Source organism: Haliotis asinina, chromosome 5, assembly GCF_037392515.1.
Source record: "Haliotis asinina isolate JCU_RB_2024 chromosome 5, JCU_Hal_asi_v2, whole genome shotgun sequence".
NCBI lineage: Eukaryota > Metazoa > Mollusca > Gastropoda > Lepetellida > Haliotidae > Haliotis > Haliotis asinina.
In genome coordinates this window covers 76,452,623-76,471,312 of record NC_090284.1, presented here as the reverse complement: position 1 = coordinate 76,471,312, position 18,690 = coordinate 76,452,623, and the positions used below count along the sequence as shown (strand labels likewise).

At 39.7% G+C, this 18,690-nt stretch overlaps 2 protein-coding genes across 18 annotated transcripts in view; one reads left to right on the top strand and one right to left on the bottom strand.

The window, feature by feature from the left end:
* The window catches only part of LOC137285313 (uncharacterized), a 42,691-nt gene extending 38,449 nt beyond the window's left edge, over positions 1 to 4,242 (top strand). For all 12 annotated transcript variants that reach the window (XM_067817670.1, XM_067817669.1, XM_067817666.1 and 9 more), the window contains 6 exons: positions 84 to 252; positions 598 to 674; positions 1,704 to 1,898; positions 2,165 to 2,210; positions 2,409 to 2,498; positions 2,743 to 4,242. In XM_067817670.1, the coding sequence (XP_067673771.1) occupies positions 84 to 252; positions 598 to 674; positions 1,704 to 1,898; positions 2,165 to 2,210; positions 2,409 to 2,498; positions 2,743 to 2,835 (670 nt within the window). In that variant the 3' untranslated portion in view covers positions 2,836 to 4,242. The remainder of the gene's footprint in view (positions 1 to 83; positions 253 to 597; positions 675 to 1,703; positions 1,899 to 2,164; positions 2,211 to 2,408; positions 2,499 to 2,742) is intronic.
* Positions 4,243 to 4,814: 572 nt separating this feature from the next.
* Positions 4,815 to 18,690, bottom strand: part of LOC137285311 (transmembrane channel-like protein 7) — a 30,477-nt gene continuing 16,601 nt past the window's right edge. For 2 of the 6 annotated variants that reach the window (XM_067817655.1, XM_067817654.1), the window contains exons 13-20: positions 18,563 to 18,658; positions 17,993 to 18,068; positions 17,533 to 17,663; positions 15,047 to 15,211; positions 14,131 to 14,209; positions 12,148 to 12,283; positions 11,478 to 11,605; positions 4,815 to 7,425 (exon numbers count right to left, since the gene is read on the bottom strand). In XM_067817655.1, the coding sequence (XP_067673756.1) occupies positions 11,496 to 11,605; positions 12,148 to 12,283; positions 14,131 to 14,209; positions 15,047 to 15,211; positions 17,533 to 17,663; positions 17,993 to 18,068; positions 18,563 to 18,658 (793 nt within the window). In that variant the 3' untranslated portion in view covers positions 4,815 to 7,425; positions 11,478 to 11,495. Of the gene's footprint in view, positions 7,426 to 9,606; positions 9,626 to 11,477; positions 11,606 to 12,147; positions 12,284 to 14,130; positions 14,210 to 15,046; positions 15,212 to 17,532; positions 17,664 to 17,992; positions 18,069 to 18,562; positions 18,659 to 18,690 lie in introns of all 6 variants that reach the window. The other 4 variants (XM_067817653.1, XM_067817652.1, XM_067817657.1 and 1 more) reach the window with 2 other exon arrangements.

The window sequence follows — 18,690 nt, the reverse complement described above, 5'->3', positions numbered from 1 at the left end:
GTATGAAGAATTCTTTGGATGGTAATCTGTAAAAATCAGTTGTAATTTGTAACTTTGAGAATGTCTGCTGTTTCCTGTTTTAGTGCAAAGGATGAGACTGGATGGACTCCACTACATCACGCCTCGGCCAATGCTCGCATCGATGTCATCAAATGGCTGACTACAAGTGGGGTGGACATGAATGAGGAGACGCGCACTGGGTACACACCAATACATGTGGCAGCCATGAATGGACATGTCAATGCTATGATGGTGAGGAGACGTTCTTTCACTCAGATATGCATTTATTTAGGGAATTATTTTATCAGAGTGGCATTCAAGATTCAGGAAAAATATTTTATATGATGTTTTAAAACTTGCTTCTACAGGAGATATAGCTTCGTGAGCCCTTAAGCATATAGCCTTGTGTATTTGCTCTCAATTTTCTGGGTATGCATCATTAGAAATAAAAGGCGATGTAAGACCTTAATTTTGGATAATGATAGAGACACACCCTTTTATTATCAATCTTTTATTATTACATATTTGAACACTCATCTGTGACATGCTAAACAGTTCTTGTTAATACCAAAAGACCCTTGTGTTCCAACATTCCAGATCCTGTCTGCCATGGGGTCTGCTATCACTTGCCGGACTGCTGACCAACTGACACCTCTTCACCTTGCAGCTAAAGGGTGTGTCATCAGTTGATTGTGTCTCCTTTGTAACCTACTCTGTTTTATACAACATGGATTTGTGATTGTTTTATGGCCATTTGTCTCCATGCTAATAACCTTTCTGGTCAAAGATGATTGTATCCGACTTGTTCTGTCATGTAGTGGCTCTAATGTGACTGGTGTGGCTGTAATAGTCTAAGGTGTGCCTGGTGTGGCTGTAGTGGTGTAAGGTGTGACTGGTGTGGCTGTAATGGTTTAAGGTTTGATTGATGTGGCTGTAGTGGTGTAAGGTGTGACTGGTGTGGCTGTAATAGTCTAAGGTGTGACTGGTGTGGCTGTAGTGGTGTAAGGTGTGACTGGTGTGGCTGTAGTGGTGTAAGGTGTGACTGGTGTGGCTGTAGTGGTTTAAGGTTTGATTGATGTGGCTGTAATGGTCTAAGGTGTGACTGGTGTGGCTGTAATAGTCTAAGGTGTGCCAGGTGTGGCTGTAATGGTCTAAGCTGTGACCGGCATGGCTGTAGTGGTGTAAGGTGTGACTGGTGTGACTGTTAATGGTCTAAGGTGTGCCTGGTGTGGCTGTAGTGGTTTAAGGTGTGACTGGTGTGGCTATTATGGATTAGGATGTGACTATGATAGTCTAAGGTATGACTGGTGTGGCTATTATGGATTAGGATGTGACTATGATAGTCTAAGGTGTGACTGGTGTGGCTATGATAGTCTAAGGTGTGCCTGGTGTAACTGTTAGTGGTGTAAGGTGTGCCTGGTGTGGCTGTAATGGTTTAAGGTGTGCCTGGTGTGGCTATTATGGATTAGGATGTGACTATGATAGTCTAAGGTGTGACTGATGTGGCTATTATGGATTAGGATGTGACTATGATAGTCTAAGGTGTGACTGGTGTGGCTATGATAGTCTAAGGTGTGACTGGTGTGGCTGTAATGGTCTAAGGTGTGCCTGGTGTGGCTGTAGTGGTTTAAGGTGTGCCTGGTGTGGCTATAATAGTCTTAGGTGTGACTGCTGTGGCTGTAATGGTCATGTTTTCTCTACAGTGGATATCTGGAATGTGTCAAGTGGCTTGTGGCTAATCGTGCACGCATTGATGCAGAAGACAGTTTCAAGAGGACAGCCATTGACATGGCAAATGACAGAGGGAAAACAGAGGTGGCTGAGTTTCTGCATGCGTGTCTGAGAGAGTTGAAGAACCCTCACAGCAGCTTTGCCCAGATGCACGCCTCCTACCAGGGGTAGGTCTAAATTATTCGAGTATTTACACACAAATGTAAGTCAAACATGAAAAGATAAAACGTAAAAAATCATTGATATTGCTGCGATGCAACATGCGCTGAAAACAATGCTACTATTTACCAGTAAGCTGTTGTTAGTTAGTCTAGACTATAGTTATACATTTTTGGCAAAATTGCTTGGTGAGTATCTAAGCCACTCAGATGTGAAGGAGTCCCTTCAACTTAATCATTGTTCAGTAAATGAGTTGATTGTTATACACTTTCAGATCTGGTGACAGGTCGGATGGGGACAGCAGCTGGAGAGATGACAAGGTTAGTTGGTCATGGACCACAAAGCGGGTCCTGCTATGTAAAGGGACATTACTCACACAGATAATGTAAATTCTCAAAAGAGTGTACACTCTTAAAAATGACAAGTCTTTGTGGATGATCAACTAGTTTATTGTACAACAGTGATGCTGTGGTAGAGATACTGGTTGTCCTGTAGACAATGTGCTTGTCTTTCAACAGCCCGACAGCAGTGTGTCCCAGGATGCAGCAGCAGGGAGTGATGATGAGTCCAGCATTGCTGTCAAGAGAGTGAGCTCCCCAGAACTTAAGGTAATGCCGACATCCTACTCTTCTCTGATAGGGAGAACAGCCTCCTATGTACACTACTCAACATATTTGGTAGGGATTGTCTCAAAGAGAAACTTCTCAATATTGATCTGTACTGATGGATGGGGGTAGGTGGATAGACATACATGCACTGTTATTGTGACACATTTCTTAACTTTCTGTAACATTGTTGGACACATTATACAGTGTGGGAATATGCTGCATGACTCTTTTTCCTATTTTCCAGGAGAAGAAGCGGCTGTATGAAGAGCAGCATCACAAAATGGAGGAGCGAGGTCTGTCCTTTCTTGACAGTATCCGCCAGGACGTGGACTCCTAGGTCTCACAGCCAACAACAGCTGCTGCAGTCATCTATTTTTGTATCAAGGTCAAGGACAGAAACTGATATTTTCTAACTTCTGAATGTTCCTGACAAAACTGTGCCCTTTATGGTGTATTTGATATAATTGTAGTGAGTGAGGAGTAATGATAAGTAATTACTTTAGCGTCAAAGGAAGGGAATTAATTATCACAGTAAAAGTCTGAAATGATTGAAACTTGTCTTCCTATTCAATATGACATAAAATATATCTTGATCTGTGCTTTTGAAGGAATCTCATGGGAAATACAGGCATTTGCTTGATATTGTTATATAAATGACAGCATTGAGTAAACATAAAGGAGTGCATTCATGTTAAGCTGTTATTGGTATGTTCTTTGTTGAAAGGAGTATATATTTATCAATTTCACGTACATTTCAGTATCCAAGTATGCCTTCATTTCAGATGTCTCGTACACATAGTTCATTGACTGTTGATGTCCATTTCATGTGTCTTGTTTCTTAACATTGATGTGTTAACGCTGGTAGCGTCTATGTTGTGATGACAGTGACCTTCATTCATGTGCCTACAGATGTAACCAAAGCCTTCAAGTACAAGCTCATTGTTGCCTCATAGATCAGTCAACAGATTACTTGGATTTATTTCATTCCTGTACTTTATCTAATGTGTCTGAATATATGGTGTGACCAGTTGTACATTGCAACGTAGCCTTGTTGTCTGAGGTCTGTGATACTGTATCATGTGTGGAATAATCAGGAGTTGAGAGAGATTTGGGCCATCTATAAATTTGCCAAATTACCGCCTCTTGGTCAATCAAGTTGTCATGTGACAATGTGAAGTACACATAAAACTGCAAATATCTGTAAGGTTTCATTGTTAAATGTTGTGACAGAAGTAGACAGGTGTAAAGCTTTCTGATTACTGGATGGCCGCAAACAGAGAATATGCAGCACAGCAATGTGAAGTTGTCTCATCATTAGGAATAATTGGACAGGTATGGAGGAGGTCTCACAGAACATGGAGGTGCCAGACCACATGTTTTCAAGAAAGACTGACATATTCCAACAATTTCTGGTATTTTATATTTTTAGGGACCTCATTTGTATTGTCAGTTTTGTCACTTTTATCATTTCATTAGTTGTAGAGAACTGAAAGATATTGATAGGGATGGGGGGGGAATTGTTGATAGAATTTTTGTTAATATACAAAGTATCTGTGATAACTTTGAATGAACAAACACTCTGTGTGGCTGAAAGATGTATTAATCTGTCGCTTTCTCTAGTGATGCTGCTGCCATTTGTTTTGTTGCTTGTTCAGCCATTCAGGGATGTGGAACGAAGAATCAAAGCCGTTTGTTCTGTCTTCTGTTTCTCTCGTTTTTGTCATTAAATATTTATTATATCCACGGTGTTTGCATAACTTATAGCTACTTAAAATGTTGAGTCACATATGAACACATTGGCACACACACTGTGAGTTGGCTATAGCACCACTTGCAACAATCTCAGTTATCGTTCAATGTAAAACGGCTTGGCATGGATGGAAAAACTCCGTTAAGCAGATCTGATGTGTACCATTTCAGTGAAACCCACAGGTTGCTGTGTTTACTTATCAAAAACAAATACGTGAAAATAAGCAATTCATGTCAACAATCACAGTTTACGACATCACAGGTCATTGTGACACCATGATTGTGTCATGGACAAAACTGTTCCACAGGAGATATTGCTTGTGTGAGATCAAACAATATCACCCTGGAGGTATAATTTTGACAGTAGATTTTGCACAATGCTATAACATGAACTTGGTGACATCACTGCACTACAAGTGTAATGGCAGAACCTTGTCCAGAGATGTACCTTTTTCATTGAAAACTAATGAAAGTGATTTTTGATGATAAATAGAATGTGAAATTGATATAGTTGATATCAGAAGATATGAGGTTGCGATTCTTTACAACAAAACAGAATGCAGACAATTTAAAAAAAATATATTTTAATGTTCCTATTTCAATGATAAATATCTGAATGAAATACTGTAGATAAAGTCATAAAAAAGTAATGGATGATACATTACATGAACACAAAACCGTGACAAAACAATTGTAGAGTTCCAGCAGTAATCTGTCTATTGCAGCAAATCACTGTCACCTGTCACAATAACCCTTGCTACAGCAGATATGTGCAGCTCCATTCTACTGAACCCAGACAAAATAGACCTAGAATGACTTGGTTTAGTACTTTGTAGACTAAACACAAAACCATAATGGAAATTATCTTTTACTTTTAACAGGATGCATGTGCTTTTGGAAGACATGCATTTTGTTTTCCTCAAAAAGGTTGCCTCCTTTTGAAAGTGAAACCTAAATTTAATAGTCTTGTACAAGCAGGAATAGTTATTTTGATATAAAAAGCAGTGTCATCATATCTGTAACAATATTACCTTTAACTGTAAATACATGTACAAATGATTATGACATCCCTAAACAGTTACCAGGTGAACCTTCTCTAAATATAAATTGGTCTTCCCAATTAGTTCAGCATAACATTTCCACAGCTTCACATCTTAGTTTTGAAATAGGCAGGAACTTAACTTTTTATTCTCAGTATATTTCCCTACATACTAAATCACTGATCCTGATATAACATTAACACAACACCACTGTAAGTACCGCCGGAAGATGACAACTTCACAGTTCAGTCATATTATGCCAAGGAGCAGGTGTAGTTACTGACAGGCTATTATGATTACTTGCCATGGAACACATAAATGAGTCACTAGGTGAATGATTTAGGTTTAATGTGAAGATGTCACTCTGCAAAACAAAACATGTATTTCAGCAGGAGGGTAAAAGTCTTTGTAGGCCACAAAACCTACGCAAATGTGTTACCCTTTGCCCTAAAATTACATAACCCCACTGTTTCCTTCAAGCCCCAAACCTGACTTCACACCATATTGTTAAACACTAACTGCTTTACACTCTACATTACCATGTCAAAAGTGCACCATGTTGTGTCAACGAATAACACATCAACTTTCAAGGTGACCATTATCTTTGACAAGAATAACACCAAGACTTCATGTTCTAGGGTTCGTAAGGATACGTGGCCCAATATACTTTCCTGCCTCAGTCAATGCCACAACCAGGTTGAACAGAAGGGCTTACTTTGACCTTCAACAAGTCTTTACAAAAGACTTTTTACACAAGGGCCACTCCTACCAGGGTACACACCTGATCTTATCATAACTGCATTCATACCTTTCCTCACACACCTGATCTAATCATAACTGCATCAATACCTTGATCACACACCAGATCTAATCATAACTGCATTAATACCTTCATCACAAACCTGATCTAATCATAACTGCATTAATACCTTGATCACAGACTATAATGAATGTTCATCTCGTGACCTTGATCACTGAGTTTTTCGTGACATCTGTCAAAACAAGACCCCAGTGCTATGTCGAACAAGTCCATTGTAAGACACTCCACTGTCAATACTCTATTTAGCAGATACATGTATTACAAAAATGACTGGTGGCAGTAGCGGTAGAACTCCCAACAAAACCTAAAAGCAGTGTCGTCTGACATGGCTGCTTCATAATACATGACATGACTTTAAAAACTCTCTAATGATGATCATACATGATAATTTCTGATACTTGATTATTTTCCATGTTTATGCACTTGAATTTAAGAGTGCCTGTGATGAGATAGTGATGTAGTGTGGACAATATGGGAACATTAATATTTTCATTACATATGACTGTTCTGATTCAAAAAGGATTAAGTACATGTTTACATTTGTGCTTCTGCTTGAATGTTAGGGTACAATCTTGTTAGTAGGACACCCTAATGCCCCATCATGCTTCAAACAGTTCAACACATATCTAAGTAGACTGGGATAAAAACACACATGTGTAATTAGCTGCTACAGAAAAAACAGGAGGAAACATATATACATATATTGCTATAATAGCATCAACATAGGATCTTTATGCATTGTAACAGTCACTGCAGCCAGTGATCGTCAGTTCCATTCCCGACAAGTATTGCCAGTATTCCCTGTATAAGGGGCAACTTTATCTAGTAAAAACTATTCTCTGAGAATAATTCCTCCCAGAAATTATCAGATTTTCACGACCGGAACATATCTATATCTATATCTGGTTTCCATGGTGATGATAATGTAGTGGCGATCAGTCGGTGTCACATAGCATTGATCTAAATGAACTTCACCTAATGAAATAATGACCTCTGACGTAAAATTTATACCCATATAGATAATTGCATAAGAAATGTATTTTGATTGCATAACTGATACAAACAAATCTGCCTCTAATACCCATGTTGCATCCATGTCCAAACTTCACCAGCATGCATGAACGTAATACTTCATCACAGTGGTGTGACATCACAACCTCATTTACAAGACATATCTGTGGAAATCGAAAGAACCATGACGTGCATGTCATGTCACCACCGAGTCTCATCCATGGACTGGACGACTGGACTGCTGTTGGGGCTGAACCTCACATTCGAGCTGAAGTCTCCACCAGCTGGCGAGCGAAAGCCCTTCCTCCTGGGAACAGAAAAGCATTTGTTTCTGTTAATTCCTAAATCCATAACTAACTAGCTGAAAATACTGATATGAAACAAGCCTGAGAATTTTGTTCTTGTTTTTTTTATGCAACTTTCAGTTTAGTTTAGTTTATACCAGATACTTGCTAAAGGATGTAAATATACTTGCCAGGATAATACATTCTCATGATAAAGTGATATTACATCGTGCCATGTGAGTATCATGAAAAGAGATGAAGCGACTGAGACAATTTACAAGGATGGTCATTATGATGAAAATAGAAGAATAACAAGCTCACATAAATGTGGTTTGACACAAGGCATTAATATGAAAAAAAACAAACATGCAAGAACAAAATTGCTGTAGCAGTGTCACACTCTTGTAAACTGGCCTACAATCACTGTAACAATATCACACTGACCTTCAATAACTGTAGCATTGTCACACTGACCTACAATAGCGGTAGCAATATCACACTGACCTATGGTAACAGTAACAATGTCACACTGACCTACAATAGCAGTAACAATGTCACACTGACCTACAATAGCTGTAGCAATGTCACACTGACCTACAATAGCAGTAACAATGTCACACTGACCTACAATAGCTGTAACAACGTCACACTGACTTACAATAACCATACCAATATCACACTGATCTACGATAGCTGCAGTAATGTCATACTCTCATACAGTCACCTACAATAGGCATATATCTACCAATGTCCTCTTTGTTACAGATCTTAAACTACATCAGAACTAAATGCCAGGTAATATAGGAATGAAAATAACATGCAGTTAGTTAGATATAAATAGATTCTCTCGCCAGCAGAAAAATTAATGCCTATATGAAACACTACCAGTTCCTATGCTTCTGAAACACGCGCCCAGAATGACTGAGATTAGTATGACAAAATACTAATGTTAGTCATAAGCAATGTCTTGTAGCAAGTCTCATCACCTAAAAAATACATATAAAATGGAAAGCTTGACCCATCTGGTGATTGATGACCTTATTTTATACTGTATGTAACTTGTCAGTGAGGATCATGGTTACATTTGGATATCACTTGACTCAAGAGAATGTTGAACTCATTGTACATTGTGAGGTTTCAAATAATAAACGTGATCACTCACTGTGATGCAGCCAATAAAGAATATTCCATTTTCTGCCCCAAATGTAAGACAACACATACACTGAATACAGTAGTATTTTGAACTCTGAACTTTGTGATTGATAATAGTATGTGTAAACATTTAGAAGAGTGTTCAGGAAACGAATACATGACCATAAGGGTGATGTAGCCATTGTCATGGCTGTTTCCCTTGTCACATGATACCTCTGACTGACCAATCAGAAGTCAGTATGTCCCCAATTCCTGGTGGAATGATGGCTTCACTGCTGTTAATAATGTCTCACCTCAGAAGTTTTTCAGGCAGGTGTATAAGTGGTTGAATGCAAAAACAATAACCAACACCTGATACAGACACAAACATAGAACAAGATGGCTGTCCATGCATATTTTCCCTGTAAACTGCCACTTGTGTTAAATCTTGTCATGACAGGTAAGCATGACACATCCCTGACACATGCATGTAGATAATACAAAGCCATACATCACTGTAAATTCTTGTATACACGAAACCACTATTTGACAAATCCAGTACACAAGAAAGCAAAATTCTGTAACCAAACTGAAACAATCCAAACCATATGCTGGTGTATAAGACATTTACCATCAGTTATGTGAGTTATGATGTACCCAAAGTCATGCCATAGTTGTTTAGTATGTAACCCAAACTGCCCTAAATACAAAGTGACAATACACACAAGGGTGTGCTGCAATAAATCACCAGGTGTTGAGAATGTATTTATTCAACAATCTGCATTCACCAGCCTGAAATAAGAAGGGCAGGTTTCAAAATGTCCTGATCAGTTTACATACCTACAAGGATCAACTCGGTCCTGTGTAGAATGGTTGCAACACTCATGTACTTGTTAAGTCTACCAAGCATATACCAGGTATGAAATCAAACTTAAGTTGGATCAGCATACTATATATCCATGCTCAGCAGATATTATTAGCCTATCAGATGTTATTAGCCTATCAGATGTTATTTGCTTCAGTAAGTGCTATAGAACTAGTTTGAAAGAGCTCAATCAGAAGATGTGTCATACCCTTTGTTGACTCGGCCACCTAAAATATAGTGCATGAAATTATTTTTTATTGGGCATATCTTTTCTTGCAAAGTAAAAACATAACAATAAATGTACTACAAGTTGCCTTTTTATATTCATATCTTGTGTCGCAGACCACCATGAGCGCACTTCATCAAGAAATCATATAAATGCAGGAATACGCCAAAGCCAGCTCCCCTAGTCATCAGGTCTAACAAGTCCTAAGTTGCTGGGAGGCTTCCCTGGTACGTCATGAACTGAAAACAATGTGAATCTTCCAAGGTGTGTCCTGAAGGAAGGACAATGTGAATTTTCCCTGCTGTGTCCTGAAGGAAGGACAATGTGAATTTTCCCTGGTATGTCTTGAAGGAAGGACAATGTGAATCTTCCCTGCTGTGTCCTGAAGGAAGGGCAACATGAATCTTCCCTGCTGTGTCCTGAAGGAAGGGCAACATGAATCTTCCCTACTGTGTCCTGAAGGAAGGGCAACATGAATCTTTCCTGCTGTGTCCTGAAGGAAGGGCAACATGAATCTTCCCTGCTGTGTCCTGAAGGAAGGGCAACATGAGTCTTCCCTGGTGTGTCCTGAAGGAAGGGCAACATGAAACTTCCCTGGTGTGTCTTGAAGGATGGGCAACATGAATCTTCCCTGCTGTGTCCTGAAGGAAGGGCAACATGAATCTTCCCTGGTGTGTCTTGAAGGAAGGGCAACATGAATCTTCCCTGGTGTGTCTTGAAGGAAGGGCAACATGAATTATCCCTGCTGTGTCCTGAAGGTAGGAAGGACAGTGTGATCCTCCACTAGTGTGTCCTGAAGGGTAACACTTGAGTCTCCCCTGGAACACCCTGTCTGTAGGAGTGTGTGATGTTGGGGAATTGTGCGTATGCATTTTGCCAAGTGTGGTATGTCTTGGGTGATTAGCAGCTACTTACCACACACAAAACATCAACATGGAATCCTGGTAATTGGAAAACATGCATATAAGGTAACTGATTTACAGGGAGACAATAGTACTGAAACCTTCTGTCCTTCATATACCAGTATATAAATAACATCCAACAACAAGAAATTTAACTTTTCAAAGTGTGTCCTATAACTCGTGACATATTTTCAGTGACAGTGAAAGGGAGAAATGATGTAATGCTTGCATCTAAATTACAAACTGTCTCTGATAAATAACGCTTTTCACTGAGAGTCAGATATCATGAACACATAATCTCTCAACATTGCTTCATGAGTATTTGAAAGCAGGGACTGATATACTGAAGTGGTGGAATATTTTATCCTGCTGCAAGAGAAGACATACATGAATGGTTTAAGATAACCAAAAACTGCAAGATTTGACAAGTCTAGGAAAAACTGGTGGTAGTGACTTCTTCATGCAGAAACAGAGAAAACAGTATAAAACACAAAGAGAACAAAAATTATTCATGTTTGTAGAAATTTTTATCATTTGTTATTTGCAAGCCAGATGCATAGCTAAAATTATGTCCATCTTACCCCACAACACCACAAATAGTCAACATGCTCATGTCCATGAAACAAAGATGCATAGTAAGAAATGTTGCAGGATATCAAGTGATGTGCATGAGAACATATAGACCTATAATTATGTGTACAAATAAAAAATAAAAAAGGAATGAATGACTTGTGTTAAGTCTTGGCAAAACTGTTGGTAGTGGCGTCCTGTCAGTGGACTGAGTCATAGGCATGTGAAGGTGAAGCTGCTGCAGCCGCTGCTGCTGCAGGAGATGGGCCATGTAGAGATGAAGCTAGAATCTTACACGGGGCAACATGTCCTGACAGCTGGTCAGATACACACAGACATGCTCAGATGCAAAAGAAACATGCAGCAAAAGTTGAATGATACCTAGACCTAAGCAAGTCATCATGTGGCCTGGCTTGAGGCACCATTTTTATCATGATTGTCATCACTGTCTTCATCCTGCCCACAGACCGCTGGCTCAGTCTTGGCCTTGACACTGTCTACTTCATCATCTGTTTCAATTTTATAACTTGCAATTACATTAGTGCATAAGGTTCTGAATGGGTAAGTAACACAGGATTTTGAATTTCATACAAAACAACATACAGAATGTCAAATATCTCTGTCTACATGTTTGTTCTCGGAACTTTGGATCTATTTCCGGGCCCTTTAGTTTTGCATCCATTTCTCACTTGCTCTCACAGTGTATCCTAAGAGTGTACTCTCCAGGGATGCCCTCTCAAATATTCCCCTGTCACAAACTCAATGTCACGAATAATGGGACAGGCAGATTTTCAGTAGAAAATGACCCTGTCAGACAAAGACTACACACGCCAGAGTACCTGGTGATGTCGGAGGTCATTTGCTTCCAGATACTGACCCCGTCAGACAGAGACAACACACAGATGATGTACATGACACAGATAGCAGTGCAGCTGTATACCTGTCCTGGTGATGTTGGAGGTCTTTTGCATCCAGATACTGACCCAGTCAGACAGAGACTACACACAGCTGATTTTCATGACACAGATATCAATTCAACTGTACAGCTCACCTGGTGACAAGACGTCGGAGGTGGTTCCGGCATCCTGCTGCATTCGATTCCGCTTCTGTGCACCACCGACATCTTTCTTCCTCTTGCGGCTGACTTCCTGGAGGAGATTCAGCAGGAAGTTCTTGTCTTTACCCTCCTGAAAACAACAAGTTTCTGGTTAGTCCTGTGTAGCGACATACCAGTCAAGGTGGTCAACAGTAGTCTAAGTAGATTCTGTGTTTCACACATCTGCAAGTGAAGCCTGGTATGTGAGCGTGCTGAAGAACTAATCCCCCAGCTACACATCAAGGGCAACATGCCCTGGAAGAAATCCACTACCTGACCTTTCAGTGGCTCTACTTGCTACCATGACTACTATATGTACACTTGTGTAAGCTTCATTCATGGATATAATGGAGGTATGTAGAATTCATATTTTAAATGCATCATTTCATTTTGTGTATGCACTGATTATATCAATCATTGACTCAACAAACTGAAAATGGCCATGACGACATACGACTACTGTAAGTATTGACACCAAGGAGAGCAGACAGAGAGAAGTGAGAAGGTTGGAGCGAACAGTCTCCTCTTTACTGGACATTTTGTGAAAATACAATTTGGCAATGGTGGTACAGTCATCCCTCGCAATGACGAGCTTCGCGATACCGCAGATTCGGTTAAACCGTGGGGTAATCCGTTGCTCCCATAAAAAAGTTGAACTGTGATCACACCCCTTCATGAAATCGAAAATAACTCATCAGCAAATTGGCTGTTGAACTCATATAAATTATGTCAACTAGTGAAAATCAGTGCGGTGGCGACTGACTGTGTTTATTGTATATGTCCGTAGTTTCAGATGCTTTGAACATGCAGGGTTTTCTCAATAATAATCACAACGACATCACAGTAGTAACTTATGAAACTTATCAGTCGAGTTACGACGAGTACTTACAATGTTTGCTGTGATGCAACACACCGCGCTTTAGCGTGGTAAGACACAGTCATCCCAGAATGTATGGTGTCAGAAACCACATTTTATTTGATTAAATTCAATCCCAATTTTATTTATTAAAACTGTGGACAGAAACAACGAAACACTGTGAGAGAATGGCACTACTTCATTCCATAAGCGTATGACTTCCGCTTACCACATTCGCAAGGGTCCCTCTTTCGCGCCTACCGTGCACATTATTCTTAGCAATCACGAACAGATAACAGACTCGTAATCCATGAACTCCGAGACCTGCGTTATTTACTCATTGAAAGCAGTTTCAACAATTACATGGTCAACATTTTGTTTCTTTGCAATCAGAACTGCAAGTAGCGCGTGAAGTCAGCGGTGACTTGTCAAACTGTCTCTTACGTAAAATGTATCCAGACGGGTAACAGCCTGTGTTCGTTGTCACGTTAAATATGGTTGCAGAAAATATGCATTATATACCAGCCAGACAGCAACGTAAAATGATCTGTTACAATCTGTATTCAAGTGAAAATACAGCAATGTAAAATAATCTGTAATCTGTATTCACATGAAAATATGTCTTTGATAACAGGTAGCGTAATAGGAACAGCGGTTATATTATCATGTCTAGTGATTTTTGATTGCAAGTATCCCGTACATATATGTTGTCATTTTCAAAGTTTGTTTATTTTCACTTTCAATGATATGAAATATTTTTTGACTATTAGTGCTCTGGAACTACTTATCTCAATGCTGGAGAATTATATTTAGTGTATCTGCGTGTAATGCAGAGATTCTGAACTATTTTGTCAGCGAGGCATGGCATTTCATGTACATCAAAATCACTGCATCAGGACGTCAACTGAGACTTAGTTTATGAACTGGCATAATAATTTCTGCAATCCATGAATCAAGGTTATCCACGAATTTAGGTATGACTCTGTAACCCTGTCTCCAGGTACTACTGTCACCTGGGTATACCTAGGGTTTATATAGACTGCCATCACGTAGCTGGAATATTGTTCCGCAGCAACACTTACAAGAGCCAGCTGCTGCTGTAGAAGCTTCACCATTTCCTTGTGGCCGATCATTGCAATTCTCATATAGTATGTTCCCATACTGAAACAACAAAGCATACAAGCCTGACTCCAGAGTACAGTAGCTGAATGATCTGTACATGTAGTCACAATTTCTATTATGTTTTTATCAGCATCTGTTTCAGAAAAAAACAAGACAACACAGTCATCAATATCCCCCACATTACCTCCAATTTCAGTCTAAGTCACACTTGTTGCCATGGAAACGTGAAAAAAATATTAAGAAAAATATTAAGAATACCCAAACTACAAAAGGCAGTAATGCACCACCAGATCTATCTATGTGCCAAGTTTGGTGAAGACGTATTGAATGGTTTTAAAGTTCTGCTCCAGAAAATATAATTGTGCATGGACGGATGGACAGGGTGCATTTTAATAACCCCTGCAAAACGTGTTGCGGGGGATAACACCAATATAACATATCAGTGTAGTGGATGATGTCTCTCTCAATCATCACTATAAGGCTGAATGCCCAGCAATGGCAGAATCTCTTACTTACCATGGTAGGACCACAAGTCCAGCAATGACAGAATCTCTTACTTACCATGGTAGGACCACAAGTCCAGCAATGACAGAATCTCTTACTTACCATGGTAGGACCACAAGTCCAGCAATGACAGAATCTCTTACTTACCATGGTAGGACCACAAGTCCAGCAATGACAGAATCTCTTACTTACCATGGTAGGACCACAAGTCCAGCAATGACAGAATCTCTTACTTACCATGGTAGGACCACAAGTCCAGCAATGACAGAATCTCTTACTTACCATGGTAGGACCACAAGTCCAGCAATGACAGAATCTCTTACCTACCATGGTAGGACCACAAGTCCAGCAATGGCAGAATCTCTTACTCACCACAATAGGACCACAAGTCCAGCAATGAAGCCTGGGGAGGAGATGAAGTGGATGACTTGATGCAGCCAAGCGTGTTCTTCCCTCCATGATTCAACCAGCTCAATAACAACCTCATATGTCGTGTTCTTACTCTGGTACGGACCACAAGTCTGACTTGGCTTGATACTGATGGACACAAATACATTGTAAGCCATTATGTAGTTCATCATTTGTCACAGGAAGATATAAATGGAATCTTGTTCTACCACCAAACAAAGACAACATTTGTCATAGGAAAATATGAATGTATTCTTGTACTACCATCAAACAAAGACCAACTACAGGATGGGCAAGGTCAGAATAACTCATCTACCTGTCATACGGATTCATAACATGATTGACTGAACAGCCTTCCACTTGTCACATGGTCCCAAACACCGAACTAAACATAATCCCACACACATAATCCCAAGCATGATTATAATATGATTCCACCTTAGCAGGACCTACAGTATGATCCACAGGTCAAAAGGACCTACAGTATGATCCACAGGTCAACATGACCTACAGTATGATTCCATATACCAACATGACCTACAGTATGATTCCATATACCAACATGACCTACAGTATGATTCCATATACCAACATGACCTACAGTATGATTCCATATACCAACATGACCTACAGTATGATTCCATATACCAACATGACCTACAGTATGATTCCATATACCAACATGACCTACAGTATGATTCCATATACCAACATGACCTACAGTATGATTCCATATACCAACATGACCTACAGTATGCTTCCATATACCAACATGACCTACAGTATGATTCCATATACCAACATGACCTACAGTATCATTCCATATACCAACATGACCTACAGTATGATTCCATATACCAACAAGACCTCTACAGTATCATCCACAGGTCAACATGACCTACAGCATGATTCCATATACCAACATGACCTACAGTATGATTCCATATACCAACAAGACCTCTACAGTATGATTCCATATACCAACATGACCTACAGTATGATTCCATATACCAACATGACCTACAGTATGCTTCCATATACCAACATGACCTACAGTATGATTCCATATACCAACATGACCTACAGTATCATTCCATATACCAACATGACCTACAGTATGATTCCATATACCAACAAGACCTCTACAGTATCATCCACAGGTCAACATGACCTACAGCATGATTCCATATACCAACATGACCTACAGTATGATTCCATATACCAACAAGACCTCTACAGTATGATTCCACACACCAACATGACCTACAGTATGATTCCACACACCAACATGACCTACAGTATGATTCCATATACCAACATGACCTACAGTATGATTCCATATACCAACATGACCTACAGTATGATTCCATATACCAACAAGACCTACAGTATGCTTCCATATACCAACATGACCTACAGTATGATTCCATATACCAACATGACCTACAGTATGATTCCATATACCAACATGACCTACAGTATGATTCCATATACCAACAAGACCTACAGTATCATTCCATATACCAACATGACCTACAGTATGATTCCATATACCAACATGACCTACAGTATGATTCCATATACCAACAAGACCTCTACAGTATGATCCACAGGTCAACAGGACCTACAGTATGATTCCTTATACCAACATGACCTCTACAGTATGATCCACAGGTCAACAGGACCTACAGTATGATTCCATATACCAACATGACCTACAGTATGATTCCATATACCAACAAGACCTCTACAGTATGATCCACAGGTCAACAGGACCTACAGTATGATTCCATATACCAACATGACCTACAGTATGATTCCATATACCAACAAGACCTCTACAGTATGATCCACAGACAACAAGACCTACAGTATGATCCCCTGTCCAACAAGACCTACAGTATGATCCCCAGGTAAAAAAGACCTACACTATGATCCACTTTCAACAGGACTTAAAATATCATCCAACAAGTCAACCTGATTTACAAAAGATCTCACCAGCCAACAAGACTTAAAATATGATCCACAGGCCAACACAACTTACAATATCATCCACAGGCCAACACAACTTACAATATCATCCACAGGCCAACACAACTTACAATATCATCCACAGGCCAACACAACTTACAATATCATCCACAGGCCAATACAACTTACAATATCATCCACAGGCCAACACAACTTGCAATATCATCCACAGGCCAACACAACTTACAATATGATCCACAGGCCAACACAACTTACAATATGATCCACAGGCCAACACAACTTACAATATCATCCACAGGCCAACACAACTTACAATATCATCCACAGGCCAACACAACTTACAATATCATCCACAGGCCAACACAACTTACAATATGATCCACAGACCAACACAACTTGCAATATCATCCACAGGCCAACACAACTTGCAATATCATCCACAGGCCAACACAACTTACAATATGATCCCACATGCTACTGCTGTGGTGGTGAGGAGGAAGAAGCAGAAGAGGAACGCAAGGAAGATGGTGTGTGATCGCGCTGCACGCCAAGGCCGCATCGAAGGCTGACAGTTCTGTAGAACACTAACCTGCAACACAAAAAGAACACACAAAAAAATTAAAATCATATACAAAAAAATACCCACAAGCTTACAAACTGCCTTACAAAATGCCTGATCCATAGGGTCAAAGATATGAAGGACATTATTTTCGAAAATCTAACCAAACTGCAGAACTTCTGATTTAGTAGCGAAAAATCAGATTCAAATTCATCATTTCATTTCCTTGGTTTGTCTAAAGTGTATGGAACATACATCTAAAAGGGTAATATCTCACCAACTCCTGTCCCTGGTGTTGTAAGGGATGTTTACAAACACTACACATACCTTGGACTAGGCTCGGTAGGTATCATGCTTACCCTTTTCACATAGAAAATGATCCACAACTTGATGATCACAATGCACGATAGCAAAGGACTGTAGAATGTTCCCAGCCTGGAAAATATATTAAGAAATATCAACAAAATTTGCCAAGAACATTGAATTTGTGTGATTAAAGGGACCTGTATCCTCCACTTCATAAGATCTGAGTCATGACACACAAACTATAGGTACTGATACACTTCACTTCACAAGATCTGAGTCATGACACACAAACTATAGGTACTGATACACTTCACTTCACAAGATCTGAGTCATGACACACAAACTATAGGTACTGATACACTTCACTTCACACATCTGTGTCATGCCACATGGTGTGGAGCTATACAGCAGAACCAAACAGATACATACCCATTTATACACGCATCATACAGCCACATACAAAGAGACCAGCTCTTTCAAAAGCCACCTGAACACCATTTACCTTCATCATGAAGACTGTGAACTGAGAATTTGTCCAACTACGCTTGTGGACTATCCCACTTTATTGCTCACTGTTTAAAGGCATGTTTTTGCATATATTGTCCACACTGTACAATTCTCACCAACACAGTGCCTGAGAGTAGATAAGATCCAGGGTGTTACGGCCAATACCAAACTCTGCTCTGGAAATACTCTTGAAACAGAACTGGGACATTATCCTGTGAAGAACAAAAATAACTTGGGTAAGTAT